At 48.5% G+C, this 25,010-nt stretch overlaps 2 protein-coding genes across 3 annotated transcripts in view; both read left to right on the forward strand.

Annotated features, from left to right (window-relative positions):
* MSI1 (musashi RNA binding protein 1) overlaps positions 1-11,187 on the forward strand; it is a 70,046-nt gene extending 58,859 nt beyond the window's left edge. Inside the window, exons 13-15 of one of the 2 annotated variants that reach the window (XM_070950481.1) lie at positions 92-246; positions 1,213-1,278; positions 11,138-11,187. In XM_070950481.1, coding sequence (XP_070806582.1) covers positions 92-246; positions 1,213-1,254 — 197 coding nt within the window. In that variant the 3' untranslated portion in view covers positions 1,255-1,278; positions 11,138-11,187. Of the gene's footprint in view, positions 1-91; positions 247-1,212; positions 1,279-3,738; positions 4,027-11,137 lie in introns of those variants that run through there. The other variant, XM_070950480.1, reaches the window with a different exon arrangement.
* A 1,242-nt stretch (positions 11,188-12,429) lies between these two features.
* Positions 12,430-24,112, forward strand: LOC139322093 (uncharacterized). The gene is made up of 7 exons (XM_070951073.1): positions 12,430-12,639; positions 13,858-14,088; positions 16,164-16,287; positions 20,013-20,155; positions 20,951-21,015; positions 23,572-23,670; positions 23,916-24,112. The coding sequence occupies exons 1-7, from the start codon at positions 12,430-12,432 to the stop codon at positions 24,076-24,078; spliced, it is 1,035 nt and encodes a 344-aa protein (XP_070807174.1). The 3' UTR covers positions 24,079-24,112.
* Positions 24,113-25,010: the final 898 nt, after the last annotated feature.

The following is a 25,010-nucleotide window of genomic DNA, read 5'->3' on the forward strand; positions in this document are numbered from 1 at the left end:
TGGGGATCTTTTCTGCAGGGCTGGGGGTGGGGTGGGGGGGCCAGGGTGCCATTGTAGCATCTCGACTGGCTAGTGTTGCTTCCTCCGGTAGGTTCCACCCCGAGCCGCACTGGCGGCTTCCTGGGCACCACCAGCCCCGGGCCCATGGCCGAGCTTTATGGAGCAGCCAATCAAGATTCAGGAGTCAGCAGTTACATCAGTGCGGCGAGTCCTGCCCCCAGCACCGGCTTTGGCCACAGCCTAGGGGTGAGTGCTGGAGGGGGGAGGGGCTCCACGGGCAGGGCAAGAGCCAGAGAGGAGAAGGAGGGTCCTGGCCAGCTCCTGGCCTTGGGAGAGAGGTGTTTTCTTGGATCAGGGCAGCTGCTGTGGATGACAAGCAAAGATTCTTGTGCTGAGGGTGTATGGAAACTTGGTCAATTCTTGTGAGCCGAAGGAGGCTGGGTTTCTTCTGAGCCATTAACGTTGTGTTGGTTGAGTTGCAACTCCAGCTCTTCTGTACACAAGGAGTCCCTCTCACATGAGAGTCAGTTGTAAGATACTTCTGAACCTCACCTGGCCACCCCCGCATGGCCCAAGCGAAGTGTCCATGGGAGAGAGAGAGAGAGAGAGGGAGAGAGGGAGGGAGGGAGGGAGAGAGAGACAGAGACAGAGACAGAGACAGAGACAGAGACAGAGACAGAGACAGAGACAGAGACATAGGTGGAGTCTGGGCCATCCGTCAGCCCTCAGATGGAGAGTCAACAGCCCCCAGGTCTGGAGGTGGCTGATGAGGGAGAGGAGGAATAGCTGGGTCCAGTGCCGACACAAGGATGTGCAGAAGGCAGAGGAGAGGAGAGCAATGGAAATCTATGGGCTGGTCCTTGGGACGGAAGAGCCACCACTGCTCACGAAGCCCCACTCTTAGCTCGGGGGTTAAAAGGCAGGGGGTGGAGAAGAGTAGGTGTGGCAGACGACTATTCATCTCCCTGCTGGACAGACTTGTTAGCCTGCGGTGAGAGAGAAACTTTTTGCGATGGCTGCTGGCGCTCCTAATAAAGGAATCTTCACTTCAGAGGGTTTGTCGTGTTTGGGGAGCTGGGTCAGGTGGGCTAATAGGAGCATCTTTTCTCCCCTCACAAAATTCTGGCAACTGAAGCTTAACTTTACCTAAGGCTGCATGTCCTTTGTCAATCACGGCGGTTCCTGTGAATAGCATGCAATTTTTTTTTGCAGGGGCCCTTGATTGCAACGGCATTCACTAACGGTTATCATTGAAGCTGAGGACCAAGAAAACAGATGGTAAGTGGGCCTTTGAGGGCAGGAGGAGGAGAAAAGCCTCAGCTTGACTTCGGTTGGGGAAAAACTCTTGGGCCTGCCCTGGAACACTTTGTCTCGCCATTGGGAGGTTTCATCTGGAGCAGGAGTCTCCAATCTTGGCAACTTGAAGACTTGTGGACTTCAAAGCAAAGCTGGCTGAGGAATTCTGGGAGTTGAAGTCCACAAGTCTTCAAGTTGCCAAGATTGGAGATCTCTGAACTGGGGCAAAACATTGTGTACATGAAACCCTAAGCTTCAGTCGGAGCTTTCCCAGGTGTGGAACATGTGAAGAGCGTCATATCTGACCAGTTGCAAGGCTGCCGATTCTAGGAGACCACCAAGGCCTCCTCCAGCTCTGTTCTGTCCTAGATTCAAAACTCCTCCCAGTCGGTCATAGTGTGGAGACCTTTTTAGTTCAGCCAGTTGACCCATCCTCCTAACCATCTCCTGGATGAGAGCCGGCGAGAAAAGCAAAAACATGGAACAATGGAAAGTGCTTCTATGCTCCAAAATCACAGGAGGACATTTTGGCTTTTCAAATCCCTTGCTGTGGTGGCTGAGCCATGTCTGCTGCCGCTGCCCCAATGGGGGGAGGGTGTCAGAATGAAAGCCCCTCCCCAAGGCACCCTCTCAGGAGGAAGACCCCAAAGGGTGAACTCTTGGCCCATTTACAGGCAGCTTCTCCTTCCACAACCACTCGCTCAGTGACTATTCAGACTTGCAACAGAGCTGCAAGTGAGTAGTACTTGCAACCGGTCCTCCCAAGTGCCAGCTCTAACCACGATCCGGGCACTCGGCAGACAGACAGGATTTCCAACGGTTGCAGGATCCCACAGTCACACGATTGCAATGTGCAGCCAGCAGTTTCTCAGAAACAAAGCCAGGCAGGCAGAAGCTGTGATCAATCTTGCCAGGAACTGCGAGGATTGCCGACCTCGAGCAGTGTGAACGTGCGACATTGGGCTTTACGACAGTGGTGGAATGCAAATTTTTTTACTACCGGTTCTGTGGGCGTGGCTTGGTGGGCGTGGTGTGGCTTGGTGGGCGTGGCAGGGGAAAGATACTGCAAAATCTCCATTCCGTCCCCACTCCAGGGGGAAGGATACTGCAAAATCCCCATTCCCTCCCTACTCCAGGGGAAGGATACTGCAAAATCCCCATTCCCTCCCCACTCCTGGGGGAAGGATACTGCAAAATCTCCATTCCCTCCCCACTCCTGGGGGAAAGATACTGCAAAATCTCCATTCCCTCCCCACTCCTGGGGAAAGTCCCATTCCTTCCCCACTCCTGGGGAGTGGTGGTATTTGCCGGTTCTCTGAACTGCTCAAAATTTCCGCTACCGGTTCTCCAGAACCTGCTGGATTTCACCCCTGCTTTACGACCACATCACTTAGCATTGGGAAATCCGGGTCCCAATTTCCATTAAGTGAGGACTTCTTCTTGGTCATTTAATGACCCCGTAATCCCTTGAGGGGGTGGAGTCTGGGCAACTGAATGGAGCTGAGTGTTTACTGGCCAGATGCCCTTCCTGTCGCCAATGCGGAGTTCTGTTCAGCAGATATATCCTCATCGTGCCCAGAGAGAGAAATATCTGCCTCTACCTAGGCTGTGAACTCCACCTCTAGGCTACCACACCACTTGCCATTAAGTGAGGACTTCCTGTAGTCTAATTCAGGGGTCTTGAGCCGTGGCCCACTACTGAGCCTTTGAGCCGTTCGGAACCAGGCAGTGGAAGTGGCGGGCCAGCGCATGCGTGCTTGCCTGCCACTTGCACGGAACCATCCTTTCTCCTCTCCCCAACCCCGCCAGTCCGCAACGCCAGAAAGATTGGGGATCTCTGGTTTTAACTGCATGCTGGCAAGGAGACCCCATGTGCTTGAGCTATGGTGGCGCAGTGGTTAGAGTGCAGCACTGCAGGCTTCTGCTGCTGCCTGCTGGCTGCCTGCAATTTGGCAGTTCAAATCTCACCAGGCTCAAGGTTGACTCAGCCTTCCATCCTTCCAAGGTCAGTAAAATGAGGACCCAGATTGTTGGGAGCAATAGGCTGACTCTGTAAACCGCTTAGAGAGGCCTGTAAAGCACTGTGAAGCGGAATATAAGTCTTAAGTGCTTTTGCTATTGCTGGGGGAGGTTGTTTGGGGGCACAGCACAAGGGGGTGATGCACATCAGTAGTTTGGATGGGGTCTCCCAACCTGTCAAGTCAGGGCTGGTTCTAGGATAGTCAATCCAACTCTCGCTCCGCCCCAGGGCCACCAGACTGGAGAAGAGTAAGACTGGGTCCATACAAGTGGGTACCAAGCCTTTGGACAGGAGGATAAGTGGCATATAAATGTGATAACCAGATGTGTGCCGTGCACCCCTCAGTGGGCTGCAGACCAGGGCAATGGCAAATGGGGCAACGATTACCTTGGCTGCTCTGACTTCTCCTCTGCTCCCTGCAGATCCCCCAGTGAGCACCCCAGGAGAGCGAGCTGGAGGACTCAGCAGACCCGGAGGGATGAGCCAAGATTTCATTTTCGTTCAAAAACTGCACACTTGTGGCTGTTAGCTGGGCTCCGGCCAGCCCCCCCTCCCGCTGGCCAGAAAGCACTGGATTGGGAGGCCAGGAGGAGAACTCCTTGTCTCCTCTGCTACTAACCACAGACCGTTTACACTTCTCCCAAGCCTCTGACCCACTGCTTCTACTTTTATTTATTTTCTTAGCCTGTTAGTTCTTTTTTTTAAGTTTTTTTTGGGGTGGGGAGGGGTTGGGGTGGGGAAACGACCGAGATCAGCACTCTCATTTTCACGGTGGTTCTTTCGCTCTTTTTCGGAGCTGCTGGAAGAACCGTTTATTTTATTTTTATTTTTATTTTGGTGACTGTGTGTAGGTAGTTTTTATCAAGGAATATTTTTATTTGGCTTTGAAATCTTTTGTTTGTTTGTTTTAGATATATATATAAATATATATATATATATTTTGAGATGGGGAAAAGTATGGACTCGGTCACAAAAGGACAAAAGTCTTTTTAAAGGACCGGTTGATAGACAACGAAAGCAATTTCCGAAGGGGGGAGAGAGAGAGAGAGAGAGAGAACTGAGAGGCTGATGCATTTAAATGGTTTATCTGTCTCTCTTTTTTAAAACAAGGAATGTTTTTTTCCATCAATGTGAGGCTTTTGAGACATACAGAATTAACAGGATGTGAACACTCGGGGAGTTGCTGTGGAACAAATACAAACTGTATATTTTGCTAAGTGAGAAAAAAACACTATTCCTTATTTCTGATTTTTTTTTTCCTCCCTGGTTTTTAGATTTTAGGCTACTATGAATTTGTTATTCCTGTATTTTTCCCTTCCTCTTTCTGTATCATATGTAAATTGTGCAAGGCTCTTTGGCCTTGTCTACACAACAGAGGAACCTTGGATCTTTCTTTCTTTCTTTCTTTCTTTCTTTCTTTCTTTCTTTCTTTCTTTCTTTCTTTCTTTCTTTCTTTCTTTCTTTCTTTCCTTCCTTCCTTCCTTCCTTCCTTCCTTCCTTCCTTCCTTCCTTCCTTCCTTCCTTCCTTCCTTCCTTCCTTCCTTTCTTTCTTTCTTTCCTTCCTTCCTTCCTTCCTTCCTTCCTTCCTTCCTTCCTTCCTTCCTTCCTTCCTTTCTTTTTCCTCTTTCGGGCTTTGAAGCCACCAATGTGAGCAATATTCTCTGTTTGGACCACGACAAACCTCCTTTCTTTTTATACCTTTTGCTGTAAGCTTTTATGACTTCTGATGAGATGGAAGGGGGTGGGTGGGATGGGCAGGGACGGGATGGGCAGGGGGAGGGCCGGGGAGGAAGGCGAGGTGGGCGAGAGACAGGGTGGGGAGGGCTGGGTGGGAGCCATGTAACCAGCAGGGCCTGTTTGGCTGAGCAAGATCGCCGCTCGCTCATGTGGAATAAGCCCACAGAGTACTTTGGCCCGGCGGCTGGTCTCCGTTGATGCTTGGGACAAGGGACGACTCTCCCAATATTTGCCACTTTCTGCCAAGAGGGTCGTGGCCTACAAAGGGTCTGGGGGTGTCTTGAGGACAGGCATCTGTCCGTCTCTGGCAAAGGAGTCAAGGAGTGGAGTCAAGGGGTCTCGGAAGGAGAGGCAAAACCCATCACCCCCCCCATCCCAAAGGCAGCTTTTTTCCCCCTCTGTGCATTTTTCCCCTTTTTGTTGCAACCAGGTGCAGCTGAGGTGCAGCAACAATACCAGCTGTTTGAGCTTGACCGTATCAGAAGATCGAGTTTCCAGCGCCTGGGGAGGGGTCCTCTCTCCAGAAAAGAGAGCCATGTTTATTTGCCCCCCTAACCCACCCTCTGTCTTTCCCACTCTGAGCCTTGCTTCCTCTCCCCCCTATGTCATTTGAGGCTTTTACCCCCGAGAGCAGCTGCCCTTTCTTTGCACTGCGTTCACATTGTGGGTGGAAGGGAACAGAGCTGTCCTCTGTCGTCTTTGGGGGGGGGAGGGTCTTTTGCCACACAGCCTTGGGGTCCATTTAGAACCCAAATGAGTCAATTTTGTATCAGCCAAAAGTCTCAACAATTGTGCTGATACAAAAATCAAACAAACAAATTTTGCCCAGGTGCCACAAGGGGGTTCAGCTCATTGCTTTGTCCCGGGGTCTGTCCAGATGCTGGCCAGCTCTGGTTACTTGCATTATGGAGGCTCATTTTTCCTACCCAAGACTTTCTAGATGCAATGGTCTCCAACCTTGGCAACTTTAAGACTTGTGGACTTCAACTCCCAGAGTTCCTCAGCCAGCTTTGCTGGCTGAGGAACTCTGGGAGTTGAAGTCCACAAGTCTTAAAGTTGCCAAGGTTGGAGACCCCTGTTCTAGATGCAGTAGTCATGCAAACGAGGAATTCGGCACATGGCAAACCAAACAAGGCATGCCAACACTGGGTATCAGCCCTGCTTGGATAAACCAAGCAGGAAACACACAAGCAGATGAAGTTGACTTCATTGTGAGGCTGAAGATTGCAGGTTGGAAGGCACGGACTTCCTATCGCCACTTTTAAATGCTTGATCAATTAAGGTGGGTCTTAAGCGGCTGGGGGAGGGGTTCCTGCCTCTCTCCGTTTGCTTCCCCAGGTAGCCAAGATCAAGGCCATTCCCTCACGGCCATTGCACTGGGCTGGGGAAGGCAGCTGAGATTATGGCTTTCAGTTGATGGCGACAGTGAAGATGGTCCAGGACAAGATTTTCCTTCCCCAACTGCTGGCGATGCCATGGCCACGGCCAAGGATCGCTTCCAGTGGAAGGGGTCGTTGGAAGAGGGATTTGGGGTCTGCAGTTAGCAGTGTCAAACTTTTTTGAGGGTCTCCCCAGTGCCAGATTGAGGGAGCAAGGGAAGGAGAAACACCCCGCATGGAGAAAATGACATCCTTATGAATCTTATTCCCTGCATGCGAGTTTCCTGCCTGCCAGTTAGTTGGAAGTTCGTTTTAATTCAAGTTTTTAGCCTGTTGGGTTTTGCCTCTCGCTTAAATCCTAGGAAAAGCTTTTGGGATTTAGCTTTTCCTTGCAGATCCTTTGCCTCCTTCCTTCACCTTCCTCCTTTCCCACCGTGTGGGCCCCAGACCCTCACTGGCAGAATCCCCCCTCCCCCTTAAGCGACACGAAAAATATTGGGGGAGTTTCCTCGGTGGCAGAAGAAGAGAGGGAAACTCAGCTAATTAATACTGGAAACACAAAGCAATAATTTTTGTTACTCAGATGAGTGTGTTTGTCTGGTTTTTTTTCTAAAGAAGAAATAAAAAAGCAGCCACAATCTATCACAGCCCCCCAAAACTGGCGCCCCTCATCCCTGCCAGCAGGGTGGTGGGGGTTCCAGGTTGGGGGATGTCTGATGGAAGGGGTTTATTTTTATTCTAGTCTTCGGCTGGGGGGGGGAGGTCAGGGGACGTGACTGTCGAGTGGCACTCTTGTACCTCCTCCTTGGCACACATGCTGGGCTACTTCTATGCCAACCTTCTTTTTTAAACGAAAATAAAGCTGTGTTTTTTATTAAGCCGGTTTTATTATATGTCAATGTTTGTTCTCGCCATACCTGTAATCCCCCCCTTTTTTTTCCAGATTTTCTGTTTTAAATTCCTAATAAATTATTTGAAAACAGCTCTGGCTCTGTGATCTGCAAAATGTGAGGGTATCAAGATGCTCGCGGGATGTGGGTGGGGGGGCTCTTCCAAGGATGGGCGTGCAGGTCTGTGGCTTTTGATTGCAAAGGTTTGAGTGGCTGCAGGTTGAGCAGGAGAGCTAAAAGTCAAAATATGGGCGCCTCTGGAGAGTGCTGCATGCCGTACATGGGATCTCCCAAGCAAAAGCAGGCAGAGGAATCTCACCTTAACACTAAGGGCATATTTGGGGCACGATCCAGGGATGCTAATGGATTCCCAGCTGCAGCCTGACAAGTTCACCCCTCAAGGACCCAGAGCTCAAAGCCCTGGGCAAGGTCACCAGATGGGGACGGGCTCAAGGCACGCCAGCCTGATGCTTCGTGTAATGGCCGAGCGTTGGGGGCAGCCACTATTGACCAGAAGTGCCTGAGTAGACCCAACAAACCAGGTGTCCTTGGAGGAGGAGCAGCCACATGGGATAGGGAGCTCTTCTCTGACCTCTACCTCCGTGTAAGTTGCTGTGCTTTGTGTGATACTACAGAGTCTCCGAAACGCTTCAAATGCTGAGCCATTGGATTTAAGTCCTTGGTGCATGAGCATTTCCACAAAGCAGCTTGCCCAAATGTGGGGTGAGTGAGGGCACTGATGGAGAGCTAATTCTCACATTCATTAGTGGCTAGGGCTCCTCCAGCCATCAGCAACCGCTCCTGGTGCCTTGAATGCTGCATGAGGAATGAAGGCAAGGAACGAAGTTTTCATGCATTGATGCAAAGGTTAATCAAAAGTAAATGAAGCTTTATAGGGATGTCGAAAGATTAGATTAGATTAGATAGATAGATATGGATACACTGGTTGGTAGATAGATGATAGATAAATAGACGTGTTAAGGAATTCACAGAGTAACCCTTGAGTAGCAAAGTTGTGCACATGAAAGCGATTGAGAGTAGGTACAAATAAGCACAGTCACAGATACACTGAGTTGTGTTTACTTTCAGGAAATAATAAGGCACAGTCCAATAAACAATCCAGGTCATACACATATAAAGCAGGAGATAGCAAAATGACAGTCCAGGATAATCCAATAACAAAGTCTTCTTACCAGTTGTCGTAGTCATTTACAATAAACAGTTCTTCTGGATTTGCAAACAGTAGCATACAGAGATATCATAGAGCAGTGGTCCCCAACCCCCGGTCCGCGGACCGGTGCCGGGCCGTGAAGTACCTGGCACCGGGCCGCGCAGCGGCCGGGGGACAGGAACGCTTCAGCGCAAAGGCTCCTGGGCCGTGCGCAATGGGCCTGCGCAAAGGCTCAGGCTCCTGGGCCGTGCGCAATGGGCCTGCGCAAAGGCTCAGGCTCCTGGGCCGTGCGCAATGGGCCTGCGCAAAGGCTCCTGGGCCGTGCGCAATGGGCCTGCGCAAAGGCTCCTGGGCCGTGGCCCTACCCCTGCGCGCGCTCAGCGGGCCGCGGCCCCACCCCTGCGCGCGCTCAGCGGGCCGCGGCCCCACCCCTGCGCGCGCTCAGCGGGCCGCGGCGATAAAAAGGTTGGGGACCACTGTCATAGAGCAAGAACAGCAAAGAGAAACAAACCATGTTTCTAGCTCCCTCTTAAGGAGATTGGCTACAGAGCTAACCAATCAGGACACAGTATGATGCAATACAGCAGTCTTAAAGCTATACAGCAGTCTTAAAGCTATATGGTTTATATATTGCCAATCCAACAAGATAAGTAATACTCATTTCCTAACAAGACGATTGAGAGAGAGAGAGAGAGATGGACAGATATAGATGATAGAAAAAGATGACATACATACATAACATACATAACGATAGAAAAAGTTTAGATGATAGACATGATATATATGTATATATTGTGTGAACCAGATCTTGCAAAAAAGCAGCAAAGCTTTTTGTGTTCATCTTTGCCTTTTAATGGAACTTTTTCATGAAGCATTCATTGATGTTTACAATATTTTCCAGGGTCATATTTAGGATGGATTTCTCCTTCTCCCTTTGGCAAAGTCCATCCTTTTTCTTTGCCAGCAGAAAGATCTCCGAAGCCCTCCCCCTCCCCCCTCCCAGATCAACAATCTTAGTTCTATACCACAACCTTCAGATGCAGCATGAAATTTTATTTATTTCCTCCAGATGGTGTAAAAAGTTCACTCTACTGAAAAGATCTCCGGGTTTCAGATGAGAAAAGGCTTTTCATGCTGAAGATACTGCAAAGCCACCAGAAGGCAAAACTTGATCAAAACTCGAAAAGTGCTGGCTGGAGAATTCTGGGAGTTGAAGTCCACCCATTTTAAAGTGGTCAAGATTGAGAAATAATCTCTTAATGCTGGATTATGGGAGCTGCAGTTCAAAAATGCCTTTTAATTAAATCTGTTAGAAAAGATCCTTCCAGATTCCCCCTCTGGATGGAGCACTACTGCCCTGATGAGACACACTTGGAGATTAGAATGAATGAGCTGGAAGGGATCTTGGAGGTCTTCTAGTCCAGCCCCCTGCTCAAACAGGAGAACCTGTACCATTTCAGAAAAGTTGACTGTATAATCTCTTCTTAAAAGCCTCCAGTGATGGAGCGCCCATGATTTCTGGAGGCAACTTCCGTTCCACTGGTTAATTGTCCTCATTGTTAGGAAGTTTCTCCTGAATTCCAGGTTGCTTCTCTCTTTGATTAGTTTCCAATAGAATGCAGGTAGTCCTTAATTTAAAACAGTTAATTTAGTGACCATTCAGTGAAAAGAGAGAGTAATGACCCCTTTTCACACTTAACAACTGTTGCAGCATCTCCCCCATGGTTATAGGACTACAATGCAGATGCTTGGAAAGTGACTCGTGTTTATGACGGTTGCAATGTCCCGAGGTCATGTGATCACCTATTGTGAACTGATAAGTAAAGCCAAACGGGGAAACCAGATTCACTTAACAACCCTGTTACTAACTTAACAACTGCAGTGATTCACTTAACAACAGTAGCATGGAAGTCGTAAAAAGGAGCAAAATTCACTTAACAATGTCTCACAACGGAAATTTTGGGCTCAATTGTGGTCTTAAGTCGAGGACTACCTGTACTGTGTCCAATTTTGGTCTCTGTTGTTCAGTCACTAATTTGTGTTTTCACCACCCAACTGATTGCAGCATGCCAGGCTCCCTGCCCTCCACCGTCTCCCGGAGTCTGTCCAATAGCACTTAGCAATAGCACCTAGACTTATATACCGCTTTACAGCTCTCTCTAAGCGGTTTAGAGTCAGCCTATCGCCCCCAACAAACTGGGTCCTCATTTTACCGACCTCATTAGGATAGAAGGTTCAACCTTGAACCAGTCAGGATTGAACTCATCGCAGTGGGCAGAATTAGCCTGCAATACTGCATTCTAAACACTGTGCACCATGGATGGAAGGAAGGAAGGAAGGAATAGGAATAGCACTTAGACTTATATACCACTTCACAGTGCTTTCCAGCCCTCTCTAAGCAGTTTACAGAGTCAGCCTCTTGCCCCCAACAATCTGGGTCCTCATTTTATCGACCTCGGAAGGTTGGAAGGCTGAGTCAACCTTGAGCTGGTCAGTATCGAACTGCCAAATTGCAGGCAGCCAGCAAGCAGCAGAATTAGCCTGCAGTACTGCATTCAAACCACTGCACCACCATGGCTCAAACTCCCACTCCCACTGTGTCCCTGACACTATCTAACCATCTCATCATCCTTTGGCCTTCCAGCTTTCCCAACGTGGGGGTCTTCTCCAAGGACTCCTCTCTTGTCGTTCGGTGGCCAAAGTGTTTGAGCTTCACCTTCAGGATCTGTCCCATCCAAAGGACAATCAGGGTTAATTTCCTTTCAAAGACCGCTTGGATCTCACCGCAGTCCAGGGGACTTTTGATTCCAGAGTCTTCTGCAACACCCCAATTTGGAAGCATCCAGTGTTGATCACCACAATATAAAAAAAAAGATGTTGAGACTCTGGGAAAGAGTGCAGAGAAGAGCAACCAAGATGTCGAGGGGACTAAAACAGAGGAAGAAGAGTTGCAGGAACTGAGTATCTTTAGTCTTTCAGTGTTTCTCAACCTTGGGAAATTTTTTTTTCCATTAAAAGTTTTTATTTTATAAACAAACAATACATAATCAGTCATTCAATATATCTTCTGAATACATCTTTTGTATCTTCTTTTTACCCCTCCAATATTTATCATATCTTAATATTATCATTTCCTTTATTATGACATTTCCCCCACATTTCTTACTTCTCTATTAATACATTTATCTATCTTTTAGTTTTATTAAAAATTAAACAACAATTTTATCCCCAACAACCTTCAACCCTCCTCTCCCCTCCCCCACCCCCGACTTCCCAGAGCAAAAACAGGGTGTAACATTAAACAAGCATAAGCTAAAATATACTAACTTACTACAAGATTCAAAACTCCCTCAGACTCTTTAAACTCCTCTTTTAAGCCGGCTGGGGGATTCTGGGAGTTGAAGTCCACACATTTTAAAAGTTCCCAAGGTTGAGAAACACTGGTTGAAGAGAACGACTAGGGCTGATATGAGTCAATAGGGGAAGCCGGATTCGCTTAACAACCCCCTGACTCACTCACTGTCAAGATGGTAGCCCGTCTTATGATGCGAGCGAAGCGCCTAAAGCAATGTTTCTCTGAGGAAACATGAGGAGCCGGTTTGTGGGGGCAATAAGTTGACTTTGTATAAAAATATACAAAAGTATGAAGGCTATTGCTTGACGCATTGTAAGCCGTCCTGAGTCTCCGGAGAAGGGCGGCATATAAAAAAAATCAATCAATCAATCAATCAATCAATCTCAACCTTGGAAGCTTGAAGATGGGTGGACTTCAATTCCCAGAATCCCCCAGCCAGCGCTGCTGGCTGGGGGATTCTGGGAGTTGAAGTCCACCCATCTTCAAGCTACCAAGGTTGAGAAACACTGGCCTAAAGCAAGGAAACGAGGCCGGGGGACCCGCCGCCGCCCCCCCCACGCTTCCCTCCCGGGCTGCCAACGATGCGGAGGGGATGCCCATTGCTCAGCCTGCGCCGGGCGGGGGGGGGGATGCGGACCGCAGGGAGAGCACAGGCCTCCCCCCTCACTCCCGCCTCTGCGTGTCACAATGTAGCCGCCCGTCGGCTGAGCAGCGGCGGCAGCGGAGCCCGGAGCCCCAGCAGCGCCTCGAACCCGCCGGGCACCAGCCGCGCCAGCTGCTCTCGGGGACAGGCAAGCCACGCCCCTCGGCGCGGAAACGCCCCTCCCGGCCAGCCCCCCGCGGGCGCCGCCTTGGAGCACCGGCAGAGGGAGAGTTGCCCCCCCCCCCACGGCTTGGGGGGCTCCGGGGAGGAGGGTGGCTCAACAGCCGGGGGCCAGAAGCCGTCTAGAGCAGGGGTCTCCAACCTTGGCAACTTTAAGCCTTGGAGGACTTCAACTCCCAGAATTCCCCAGCCAGCTTCGCTGGCTGGGGAATTCTGGGAGTTGAAGTCCTCCAGGCTTAAAGTTGCCAAGGTTGGAGACCCCTGATGTAGGGCATCCTGTAGGGCATCCTGGGGGGGCTGGCTGCAAAACTTTCTCCCTGGGGGGCTGAACTATCACTCCCAACATCCCTTTGGGAGCACGAGCCGTGGCAAAGGGTGTTGGGAGTTGTATTCTCAGATCTGTAGCTGCCCCAAAGAAGAGGGGGGGGGGGTCAAATTATTCTCCAAAGCACCAAGAAGGCAGGACAAGAAACAATGGGTGGAAACGAATCCAGGAGAGAAGCAACCTGGAATTTTTATTTTTTTTTTAAATTTGATTTATATGCCGCCCTTCTCCGGAGACTCAGGGCGGCTTACAGTGCGTCAAGCAATAGCCTTCATCCTTTTGTATATTTTTTATACAAAGTCAGCTTATTGCCCCCACAAACTGGGTCCTCAATTTACCTACCTTAGAAAGGATGGAAGGCTGAGTCAACCTTGAGCCTGGTGAGATTTGAACTTACTTTAATTGCAGACAGCTGGTGTTAAATTACAGTGCCTTTGTCTGCAGAGCTATCCAGGCTCAATTAACAGTGAGGGGAACAGAAGTTGCCCCCAGAAATCGTGGGCGCTCCATTGCTGGAGGTTTTTAAGAACAAATTAAACAGCCACTAATCTGATATGTTACAGGTTCTCCTGCTTGAGCAAGGACCTGCAAGGTTCCTTCCAGCTCGATTCTATTCTATCTAGCGAGGCAGAGGTTGTGCCTCTTGCCTGTAGGATCTGCGCCCCTTCTGGGGTCTGAAAACCCCAGCAATGGCGGTCTTGCCATGCTTTACTGCCCCGCCCTGCTGTTTTTTGCCTTTTGAGAGCACTGCCCTCTAAACATGCTCAGAGGTAACCTTCCCTGCCTTGCCAATGGATGGGGTTGGTGGGGGGTGGGTTGAATTCCTCTGTGCCTGACTCTTCCCCCTCCCTTCTGGCCGAGGTGTGCAGGATGGAGACCCTGGAGGAATTCGACGGTGAGTACCCGCTCGTCCTGTCCTTCTGCGAGCGGATCTCCCCCCAGGATTACGAGGGCCAAGGCCTGAGCTACACCCAGAAGTCCCTGCAGGAGCTCTTCACCCAGATGGAGCGGAAGCCCAGCATCTGCGAGCGGGTGGTGCGGAAGAGGAAGCAGGCCGAGAACGAGAGGGGCAGCCTGGGGCAGTACCTCAAGGTGAGGCTGCAGCTGGCCAAGGAAGGGACCCTGGGATGGGCAGAGGGGTGCCATCCCCACCTGGTCGGGGTGCAGCAGAGGCTTTGGCCCAGGGCTGTCTGCAGGGCAGAGTTAAAAAGTCAGCCCAGTGGTCTCAAGGTTGCAAGCAATGCGCCTTCAGAACAGAGAGAGCGGTTATCACACGTCCTGGCTGCCATCTTGACTTTTTTGACTCTGCTCGACCATTACCTGGCTTTTTATCCCTTTTAAGAAGCTGTTTGTGGCTCAGGCATCCTTCCATAGCAGCTCTGCCTGCAGGAGAGCCTGGCGCTTCACTCTGCCCAGCTGGAGCAATTGCCCGACCCAAAGGCCCCGACCCTCACTCGGCCTCAGCTCTTCTGCCCCAGAGAGAGAGAAAGAAGTTGCTGGGCTCAAACCCTGATCTGGATCCCGGGCGCTCTGGATGAAGGATAGCCATCTGGAGACCCTGGACATCCCCAGGTCTCCGGCTGTGTCCGATAAGGTGGTCTGTGCTGATTCACTGCTCCAGTGGTGAAATCCAATTTTTTTTAATACCAGTTCTGTGGGCGTGGCTTGGTGGGCATGGCAGGAGAAGGATACTGCAAAGTCCCCAACCTCCACCCCACTCCAGGAGAAGGATACTGCAAAATCCTCATTCCCTCCCCCCTCTGGGACCAGCCAGAGGTGGTATTTGCCGGTTCTCTGAACTGCTCAAAATTTCCGCTACCGGTTCTCCAGAACCTGTCAGAACCTGCTGGATTTCATACCCCTGCACTGCTCCCGTAATCACCAGCCAGCATGATGGGAGTTATGGTCCAAGCAGCGCCAGGCTGTGCCCTTGACTGCTCTTCTCCTGACAGCAGGACAGAAATTGTCTCCTGCAAGGAGGAAGTCAACAGGCTGGGTCCTGCTATGTCCTTTCAGCTCAGTTTGATTGATTGTCCCTTGCAAATTCAGATCCAATAACAGATATCAGCTGATCCGCCTGGAGAGGAGGGGCTGCAGCATCTTAAAGCATCTATTCCCTTTGGGTGGAAATCTAGCCCAGCAGGGAGGAGATGGGTGGAACTGCCTTTAAATCTTTATCTTTTGAGCAACTCTACTTGGCAGCCCTTCGCCTTCTTTGCGCCTGGAGGTCACTTTGGCTCACCTGTTCCCGGTTTTCCCTAGCCCGTTTGCCCCAAGAGCCAGTGGTTAGAATGCAGCATAATCATCATCATAATCATAAGTTTATTTGTCAAGCATATATAAGATAACAGGTAAAAGTATAAACATAATTTGAATACATGAAAAGAGTAAGTAAAAAGGTTAATTCTGCTGACTGCCAACTGTCAGCAATTTGGCAGTTCGAACTTGACTGGCTCAAGGTTGACTCAGCCTTCTATCCTTCCGAGGTCAGTAAATGAGAACCCAGATTGTTGGGGGCAATAGTAAACCACTTAGGGAAGGCTTTAAAGCACTATGAAGCGGTATATAAGTTCTATTCCTATTGCTTTGCTTTTCCCTTTCCCTTCCTTTCCTTTCCTTCGTTCCTTCCTTACTCCCTGCCTGCCTGCCTGCCTTGGTGTGCAGTGGTTAGAATGCAGTATTGCAGGTTAACTCTGCCCACTGCCAAAAGTTCGATTCTTACCAACTGAAGGTTGACTGAATCTTCCACCCTTCCGGGGTCAGTAAAATGAGGACCCAGATTGTTGGGGGCAAGAGGCTGGCTCTGTAAACCACTTAGAGAGGGGCTGTAAAAGCACAGTGAAGCGGTATATAAATCTATAGGGCTATTGCTATTCCTTCCTTCCTTCCTTCCTTCCTTCCTTCCTTCCTTCCTTCCTTCCTTCCTTCCTTCCCTCCCTCCCTCCCTCCCTCCCTCCCTCCCTCCCTCCTCTGCCCACTGCCAGCAGTTCAAATCTCACCAGGCTCAAGGTTGACTCAGGCTTCCATCCTTCCGAAGTCAGTAAAATGAGGATTCAGATTGTTGGGGGAAGAAGCTGGCTCTGTAAACCGCTTAGAGAGGGGCTGTAAAGCACTGTGAAGCGGTATATAAGTCTAAGTGCTGTTGCTGTCGCTTTGCTCTCTTCCAGGCCAAGTTCTTTGCCCTGCTGCAGGGTGATGTGAATTATGACAACACCCTGGGGGAAATGGAGATGGAGGAAAAAGTTGAGCAACTCAAGCGGGAGATGGAGAAGGCCAACGATTACGCCCGCGGTAACTCTGCCTTTCCTTTCCTCTCACTTGTACTGGGTGTTTGTCTTCAGGTGTTTTCTGCTCATTCCCACACCCTCCCCTGGACACTTCGAATAGTTGCGGGGCCCGAGGGAGCCACGATGCTGACCAGAGGGGCCACCTTCTGTGTTGCTCTTCCTGAGACCATCCCCACAACATCACTGGCTGCATTCACACACGGCAGAGGGATTTATTTATTTATTTATTGGTTCGATTTATATGCCGCCCTTCTCCGGAGACTCAGGGTGGCTTACAATGCGTTACGCAATAGCCTTCATACTTTTGTATACACCTGCTTAATAGGGCTTTCGGGGCCCCCTAAGCGGTGTTCTTTTTTATACAACGTCAGCTTATTGCCCCCACAATCTGGGTCCTCAGGGCTACAATCCACTGACTGGCAGAAGGCAGCAAAGCAATACAAACAAAGCTGCACACCTTGGGCTCCCCTCCAGGGACTGCATGTTGCAGCCCACAGCTGGTAGCAGCCCAAAAGTGGTGAGAAGCCAGTTGTTGCCTTAGCATATGGTATGAACTAATCTGGCACCGTGCCCCAGTGATGTGCAGAGCACGAGCGTTTTGTGAATGTAACAGTGGTGTTTTTAGAATAGAAATAGAAATATTTATTTTATTTTATTTTTTATTATTCGTATTTCTACGCCGCCCACTCTCCGAGGACTCTGGGCGGCTTACACTAAAGACAGTATACTAAATAGCATATTGCTATTTAGTATAAATAATAGAAATAGAATAAATAATAGAAATAGGAATAGGAATAGAAATAGGAATAGGAATAGAATAGGAATAGGAATAGGAATAGGAATAGGAATAGGAATAGGAATAGGATAGAATAGAATAGGAATAGGAATAGGATAGGATAGGATATAATAGAATAGAATAGAATAGAATAGAATAGAATAGAATAGAATAGAATAGAATAGAATAGGAATAGGAATAGGAATAGGAATAGAATAGAATAGAATAGAATAGAATAGAATAGAATAGGAATAGGAATAGGAATAGGAATAGAATAGAATAGAATAGAATAGAATAGAATAGAATAGAATAGAACAGAACAGAACAGAACAGAACAGAACAGAACAGAACAGAATAACAGAGTTGGAAGGGACCTTGGAGGTCTTCTAGTCCAACCCCCTGCTTAGGCAGGAAACTCTATAGCATTTCAGACAAATGGTTATCCAATTTCTTCTTAAAAGCCTCCAGGGATGAAATGCCCACGATTTCTGGAGGCAAGCTGTTCCACTGATTAATTGTTCTCACTGTCAGGAAATTTCTCCTTAATTCCAGGTTGCTTCTCTCCTTGATTAGCTTCCACCCATTGCTTCTTCTCTTGCCTTCAGATGTTTTGGAGGAGGGGTTGACTCGCTCTTCTTTGTAGCAGCCCCTGAGATACTGGAAGACTGCTATCATGAAGTAATATTCATGAGCTGCCCTGAGTCTCCGGAGAGGGGCGGCATATAAATTTAATAAATAAATAAATAAATAAATAAATAAATGAGGAGAAAGCCACCATGCTGGCATCCAGCTGGTTATTAAGCTTCAGATTGAGAGCTGCAGGAGCTTCCTTTGAATCCTGAAGTGATCACAGTGTTTTTGCAGGAGACTTCCGTTGTCTTTCCTACCAGGGTGCCCAGTTGCTCTGGTCAAGCCAGACTCCCTGAGCATCCTTCCATGGCCTCCAGCTCCACCAGTGGAAATCTGGAACAGCCAAAACCAGAACTTCATCCAAAGGTGCTTTTTCAAGAGGCAACTGGACTTTCTTGATTTTCCTTGAGGATGTTTCGCTTCTCATCCGAGAAGCTTCTTCAGCTCTGACTGGATGGTGGGGAATGGAAGGATTTATATTCCTTGCAGACAGCTGGTCCTTTGCATCCTTTGAGAGGGTCCTTGAGGCCACTTGGAGGTTTGTCTGTGTCCTCAGGGTCACCTGAGTGGTGCAAATGGATGTGGAGCCTTCTTGGAACTGTTTAAAGGACTGTGTTGTGGAGCTGCCGATCCTTCCATTCCCCCCCCAAATGTCCTCAAGGAAAAACGAAGGAAGTCCAGTTGCCTCTTGGGGAAAAAAGCACCTTTGGAACAACCATGACCTGGAGGACTGTTTGTTTTTATTTCCCTTCAAGTGGGTAAGGCTGAAAAATGCAGGTATTTTTTTTCCTTGTCCAACTATGATTTAGATGTGTCTGACAGAGGAGCCTGTTCTGGTGACCTGGTTGCATCTCAGCTTGACGATATGTCAAGTGCTGAATCTTTTATTTGTATTTGTTTATTGAATAGCCCGAAGGCCTTTTCAAACAAAACAGAAAAGAAAAAGGGAAAAGACAAAACAGTTACAGAAATAACAATCTAAAAATATATGATATATGACATTAAAATTTTACAACATCAAATTTCAATAGCTAAGTTGCCAAGACTAGATAACCCAAATAAGATAGCTCCTCTCTAAGTCAGCTCGTCTTTCTTACAATCAATGAAGTTCTTTTCAATATAACTGGCTCGTATTGCTGTCATCCTTTTAAGATAGCGGGTGATGGCCCTTACCAGGGGAGGAGAGTCTGCCTTCAACAGAAATGATAATTTATGCCTTATATTCCAGTGGGGAAATTTATTTATAATTGGGGACAGATATTGTTTTCTTACTTCCTCATACAGCCTACATTCAAATATTATATGCGCCGTGTCCTCCACGACGTTTGCCCCACATATACATGTTCTTTTGTCATACGGGATTTTCCAGTAACGGCCGAATTTAACGTTGGTATCTAGAAGTTCAAATCTAAACTTAACAAATAACTGTCTCTCCACTGATGGCATTTCTAGATGTAAATACTTTTCCAGAGTGAAAGTTGTTTTAACTGCTGTCAGCAGTTTAAGGGAGTGAGCCTGGAGGACTGAGAATCTCCACAAACATTTAGAACTGCATCCACATCACCTGCTCAGGCACTCAGGGCCCTGGGCAACTGTTTGAAAACCGGGATTAGCAGCCCCATTTATGGCCCCGAAATGGAGACGGAGGGAGCGCAAGGCTTGACCATCCCCTGTTGTCTTTTTCCTTGCCAAGTGCAGCTGCCAGGTTTATTTTGAAAGAATTGCATTCCAGATTTAGGAAATAAAAATTTGGGTACAGATACACCTTTGTCAATCTTTGCTTAACAGCATGCCCTTGTCTCATTAAAGTCAAAACAAAACACAACTTAATACAATCAGGGGCCTAAAGGATAAAATGGAAACCAGGGGATCAGGGGAGTCTGGGGTGGGGTGGGGTGGGGATTTAAGAAAGTCAAGATGGTGACCACAACCATGCAAAGAAAGTCCTGCCCCTTTTTATGCATTAGAACAGGGGTCTCCAAACGTGGCCACTTTAAGACTTGTGGCCTTCAACTCCCAGAATTCCTCAGCCAGCAAAGTTGGCTGAGGAATTCTGGGAGTAGAAGTCCACATGCCTTAAAGTGGCCACGTTTGGAGACCCCTGCATTAGAAGCATCACATTCTTCTAATGTGACAAAATGACAACCACTGTGGTTGTGATTGTCATTTTGACTCTCCTGCAGAGGAAGGTTGCAGCCTGGCGGGAGCCATTGGCAAACCAGGTTGCAACATAGCTTAGCCCCCACACCCCTAACCCTTCCAAATGCGGGCACACACAGGTGGGAGGCAGAAGTGGCAGAGAGTGAAACTTTGCTCCTTTTCAGCTGCCAAGACCTCATCCTGGAGGCCGGCCGAGAGGAGGGTCCGGAGGCCTATACTGATGGGAGGATTCAGCCCACCGGAGGCCAAGCTCTGGGACTCGGGCCTTCCAGCCATGCCCAAAATCTTTGGTTCTTTCCCAAAGCAGGTATGTGCTTCTCGTCTCTGCAACCTCTTGTCTTTCCAGATGCTGCCCCTCTGCGTTGGGGGTGGGAGGAAGGGAAGCATTAGCTACAAACAAAGGGACTTTCTTGGTGGTGGCCCCCACAGGGTGGGCTGGACCAGGGGTGGGTTCTACTTACCTTTACTACCGGTTCGCAACGGGATCTGTGGCTTTTTTTTATGACTGGGATTTTATGCTGGTTTACTGCTCCTGCTTCTAATTTTTAACTGGTTATCTTCCTCCATTTTCTTTTAAAAGCCTTTAGTGATGGGACACCCACAACTTGGGTATGTCTAGTCTAGACATAGAGTCTCAACATCTGTTTTATACTGTGGTGACCCAAACTGGATGCAGGACTCTAGGTGTGGCCTCACTAAGGCTTTATAGAGTGGTATTAGTACCTCCCTTGATCTTGATTGTATCCCTCGGTTAATGCAATTTAGGGTTGCGTTGGCTTTTTTGGCTGCCACCACCACATACCGCTGGCTCCTATTTAACTGGTTGTCCACTAAGACTCCAAGATCCCTCTCACAGTGACTGTTATTAAGCCTGGTTTTACCCAGTCTATATGTGTACTTTTGGGGGTTTTCTTTCCTGTGTAAGACTTTACTTTTCTCTACATTGAATTTCGTTTTGTTAGATGTGTTAATATATTGTGCTTTTCATTTACTTGGACTTGTTAAAGAGAGAGGATTTTCTCCAGGCGTAGCAACTTCTGCATAATTCCCCCAAAACATCATTACTTGTTTGAATATAATCTGCTGCTCTTTACCCCGACAGATGGAGAGAAACAATCCAGACTTGAAGCAGCTTTGGGCAGGCATGTCACCTGTCAATCAAAAGAGGTCAGAAGCCAGACAGGGAGATGGAAGCTGTATAGAAATGAGGTAGAATTGTCACCTTCACAGACCTTCCTGAGCCACCTGTGGGCTTGAAGTGTTTCTCAACCTCAGCAAATTGTAAGATATTTGGACTTCGACACCAAAAGTCCCTAGAAAGCAAGGAATTCTGGGAACTGAAGTCAAATATACGTGTCCCAAGATAATGTTGCAGGATCCAGTCTGGGTTGGTCACCAAGACCAGAGCTTTACATTCTGGTGAGAGAGACAGTAACAGAGTTGGCAGGGACCTTAGAGGTCATCTAGTCATACCACGAACCCCCTGCTCACGCAGTACTAGAGATTCGAACCGCTGAACTGCCAACTTTTCTGATTGACAAGCTCAGTGTCTTAGCCACTGAGCCACCTAGTCAGGCAGGTGCCAAGTTCCCCGCGGATGGGTTCCAGCATAAGTCTGAAAGCTCAGAAGACAAAACCTCTGATCCCGGTGATCAACCCAGATTGGATCCTGAAGTCCATGCATCTTTTTAAAATTACTTATTATTTTATTGATTTTTAAAAATAATAACAAAAAAACCATAACAAAAGACAAAATTAGAAATGCAGAAATGGAAAAATTGGATGGAAGTGGGAATATTGACTTTGGATCTGCTGATTGAGATGTTGATGATGAATTCTTAATATGTATTGTGTTAAGACATAATTATCATCTGTAATTCAGTGGCAATATTTACCACTGCAGCATTTGCTAACAACATTGTATGGACCACCAGTATTTTCAGCTTCTGAGACATCCGAAATATTAGAATAACTTGTTAAATCTTTTGAAACTAAAAATACCACTCTACATTTTAAAGATACTTGTTATCAATAAATCAGTTTGGTGTGCATAGGCTAAGAAATGGGTAGGGTAGGGTAGGGTAGGGTAGGGTAGGGTAGGGTAGAATAGAATAGAATAGAATAGAATAGAATAGAATAGAATAGAATAGAATAGAATAGAATAGAATAGAATAGAATAGAATAGAATAGAATTCTTTATTGGCAAAGTGTGATTGGACACACAAAAAATTAGAAATTTCTCTATTGCTAGACAATGAGAGTTTGAGTGTCACTGGGCCTCAGCTTCCTTGAAACACATGTTTTTACAATATCGTACATTTACTTAAGTTTTGGGAGAAAAACATTGGAAAATGAAATGTATGGCCGCTTTTACTCATCGGACTGAAGAGCTGACTACACTTGCAATCCACCTATTGCCTACAAATGTACGGACAAATATAATGAAATATGCAAGTCAGTTTTACAAAGTATATAGTAGGCTAAAAACATGAAAATTATATAAATAGAAGAAAGATATTTCTACTCAAATAATAACTCCATTAGATAACTATATATATAGAATAATAACTATTTATTGCTAAAATGATAAGTCCTTCTTTGTTGTAGCTTTTCGCTTTTTAAAAAAGTACTTTCTACATGTATTTATTTTTTCGATAAAGTCTTAAAATTGCTGAGGTTGAGAAATGCTGGGCTAGAGCTTCCCCCTGGAACAGGAGTCTCCAACCTTGGCAACTTTAAGCCTGGCGGACTTCAACTCCCAGAATTCCCCAGCCAGCTGGCTGGGGAATTCTGGGAGTTGAAGTCCTCTAGACTTAACATTGCCAAGGTTGGAGAGACCCCTGCTCTGGAAAACCAACCCCACAGGACCAGCTTATGCTTCAGGAGGTCATGTGAATCCAAGCAGTTGGGCCAACTTAACCAAGTTCTGCCAGGGCAAAGCACCCAAAGTTAAGGAAGGTATTGCATGCTGTGGTTCCAGTGGTGGAATTCAATTTTTTTTACTACTGGTTTTACTGCTGGTTCTGTGGGCATGGCTTGGTGGGCGTGGTGTGGCTTGGTAGGCGTGGCAGGGGAAGGATACTGCAAAATCTCCCTCTCCACCCCACTCCAGGAGAAGGATACTGCGAAATTCCCATTCCCGCCCCACTCCTGGGGGAAGGATATTGCAAAATCTCCATTCCTACCTCCCTCTGGGGCCAGCCAGAGGTGGTATTTGCCGGTTCTCTGAACTACTCAAAATTTCCGCTACCGGTTCTCCAGAACCTGCTGAATAGCACCTCTGTGTGGTTCCTCCCGGCTGGTTTTCTGGTATAAATCGGCTACAAGAAAAGGGAGTGGGAGGGAAGAGGTAATTCAACCAGCATTGAGTTGGCCAGCTTGGAAGGCAGTGGGAGGGACTGGGCTAAGGGCCACTGAGCGGCCCCTGAAATGGAGGAATACCTGGGGGAAGTGAAGAGATGGAGGATGAGTTGCCTCCCTCCGATCATCCCACGGAAGGAACGAGGTGCAAAGCAGGTGCCAGGGTGATCCAAGGGAATCTGGCATCCGCGGGGCTGCCACAGATCCTTGTGGTGGGAAGAGGGAGGGGGCGGGAAGGACTTGGTCTCCCTCAAAAGAGCAATACCCAGGGGAGAGTAAGGGAAGGCCAGGTGCAGAGGTGCCCGTAGTCTCTGGGGCACATTCTCTGTAGGACTCCTCTTTCCTTTTTCCCATCCTTCACAGCATGGTTGACCTACGCCCTCTAATGCTGAATCCTGGTGGATTTCGTCCCTCGTTTCTCACAAGCAACTCTGTCCACCGGCTGAAATACGCTTTCCCAAGGTACATTTGCCTTCATTCGTACATCCGTTGCTTTTCCTTGGACCATTTTCCCCCTCTTTTAAGGTGGCGGACCTGGCAGTGGGTCCAACAAGGTGAGTTTCAGACGCATCTGGGAACGTCAACTCTTGGCCCTTCCTAGGAAGGAAGGCTGAGGGTTCCACCGGATGGTCTGGTACTGCAGGCCCTTCTTCTGGAGGAGGGGCTCGGGGGAGCCAGCCCTGACTGCAGACGTGGGTTTCTTCCAGGGTTCCTGCCAGCAGCTCCCCCACCTCACCTTCCCAAAGTTCTGGCCCTTCCAGCACTACTTCCGTTTTCAACACACCTGTGCTGGCCAGGTTCAGAGGCAACAAGGAGGACGAGACGGACAAGGGAAGCCCAGGCCCCGATACAAACTCTGCAGGGGCCTAAATGCCTTTTCGTGTATGGGAAGATGCTACGTGAATAAAAAGTTTGGTGCACGCTCCTCAGGGTAGGTGTGGGGCTGGGTCTCTGTCTCTCTGCATCTGTGTGTGTAGGCTCTGCTGCTCAGCTAACCCCAGTGCAACAGGCAGTAAACAGAACGTCTATTTTGTTGAGTGAAAAGGAGATGGCCAAGCACATTGAAGTGTCCTTCCTTTCCTCTGTTTCCTTCCTTCCTCCCTCCCTCCCTCCCTTCCTCTCCTTCCTTCCTTCCTTCCTTCCTTCCTTCCTTCCTTCCTTCCTTCCTTCCTCCCTTCCTCTCCTCCCTTCCTTCCATTCTCCCTTCCTCTCCTTCCTTCCTTCCATCCTCCCTTCCTCTCCTTCCTTCCTTCCTTCCTTCCATCCTCCCTCCCTTCCTCCTTCCTTCCTCTCCTTGCTTCCTTCCATCCTCCCTTCCTCTCCTTCCTTCCTTCCTCCCTTCCTCTCCTTCCTTCCTTCCATCCTCCCTTCCTCTCCTTCTTTCCTTCCTTCCATCCTCCCTCCCTTCCTCCTTCCTTCCTTCCTCTCCTTCCTTCCTTCCATCCTCCCTCCCTCTCCTTCCTTCCTTCCTCCCTCTCTCTCTCTCCTTCCATCCATCCTCCCTCCCTCTTCTTCCTTCCTTCCATCCTCCCTCCCTCCCTCTTCTTCCTTCCTTCCTTCCTTCCATCCTCCCTCCCTCCCTCTCCTCCCTTCCTTCCATTCTCCCTTCCTCTCCTTCCTTCCTTCCATCCTCCCTTCCTCTCCTTCCTTCCTTCCTTCCATCCTCCCTCCCTTCCTCCTTCCTTCCTCTCCTTGCTTCCTTCCATCCTCCCTTCCTTCCTTCCTCCCTTCCTCTCCTTCCTTCCTTCCATCCTCCCTTCCTCTCCTTCTTTCCTTCCTTCCATCCTCCCTCCCTTCCTCCT

This window comes from Pituophis catenifer, unplaced genomic scaffold (assembly GCF_029215685.1).
Source record: "Pituophis catenifer annectens isolate HBS135680 unplaced genomic scaffold, rPitCat1.0.hap2 SCAF_10, whole genome shotgun sequence".
Lineage (NCBI taxonomy): Eukaryota > Metazoa > Chordata > Lepidosauria > Squamata > Colubridae > Pituophis > Pituophis catenifer.

Coding starts and splice junctions, on each gene's coding strand:
- LOC139322093 (XM_070951073.1), top strand. CDS start 12,430: ATGCGGAGGGGATGCCCATTGCTCAGCCTGCGCCGGGCGGGGGGGGGG. Junction 20,156..20,950: donor TTGGTTCTTTCCCAAAGCAG/GTATGTGCTTCT, acceptor TTACCCCGACAG/ATGGAGAGAAACAATCCAGA. Junction 21,016..23,571: donor TCACCTGTCAATCAAAAGAG/GTCAGAAGCCAG, acceptor CATCCTTCACAG/CATGGTTGACCTACGCCCTC.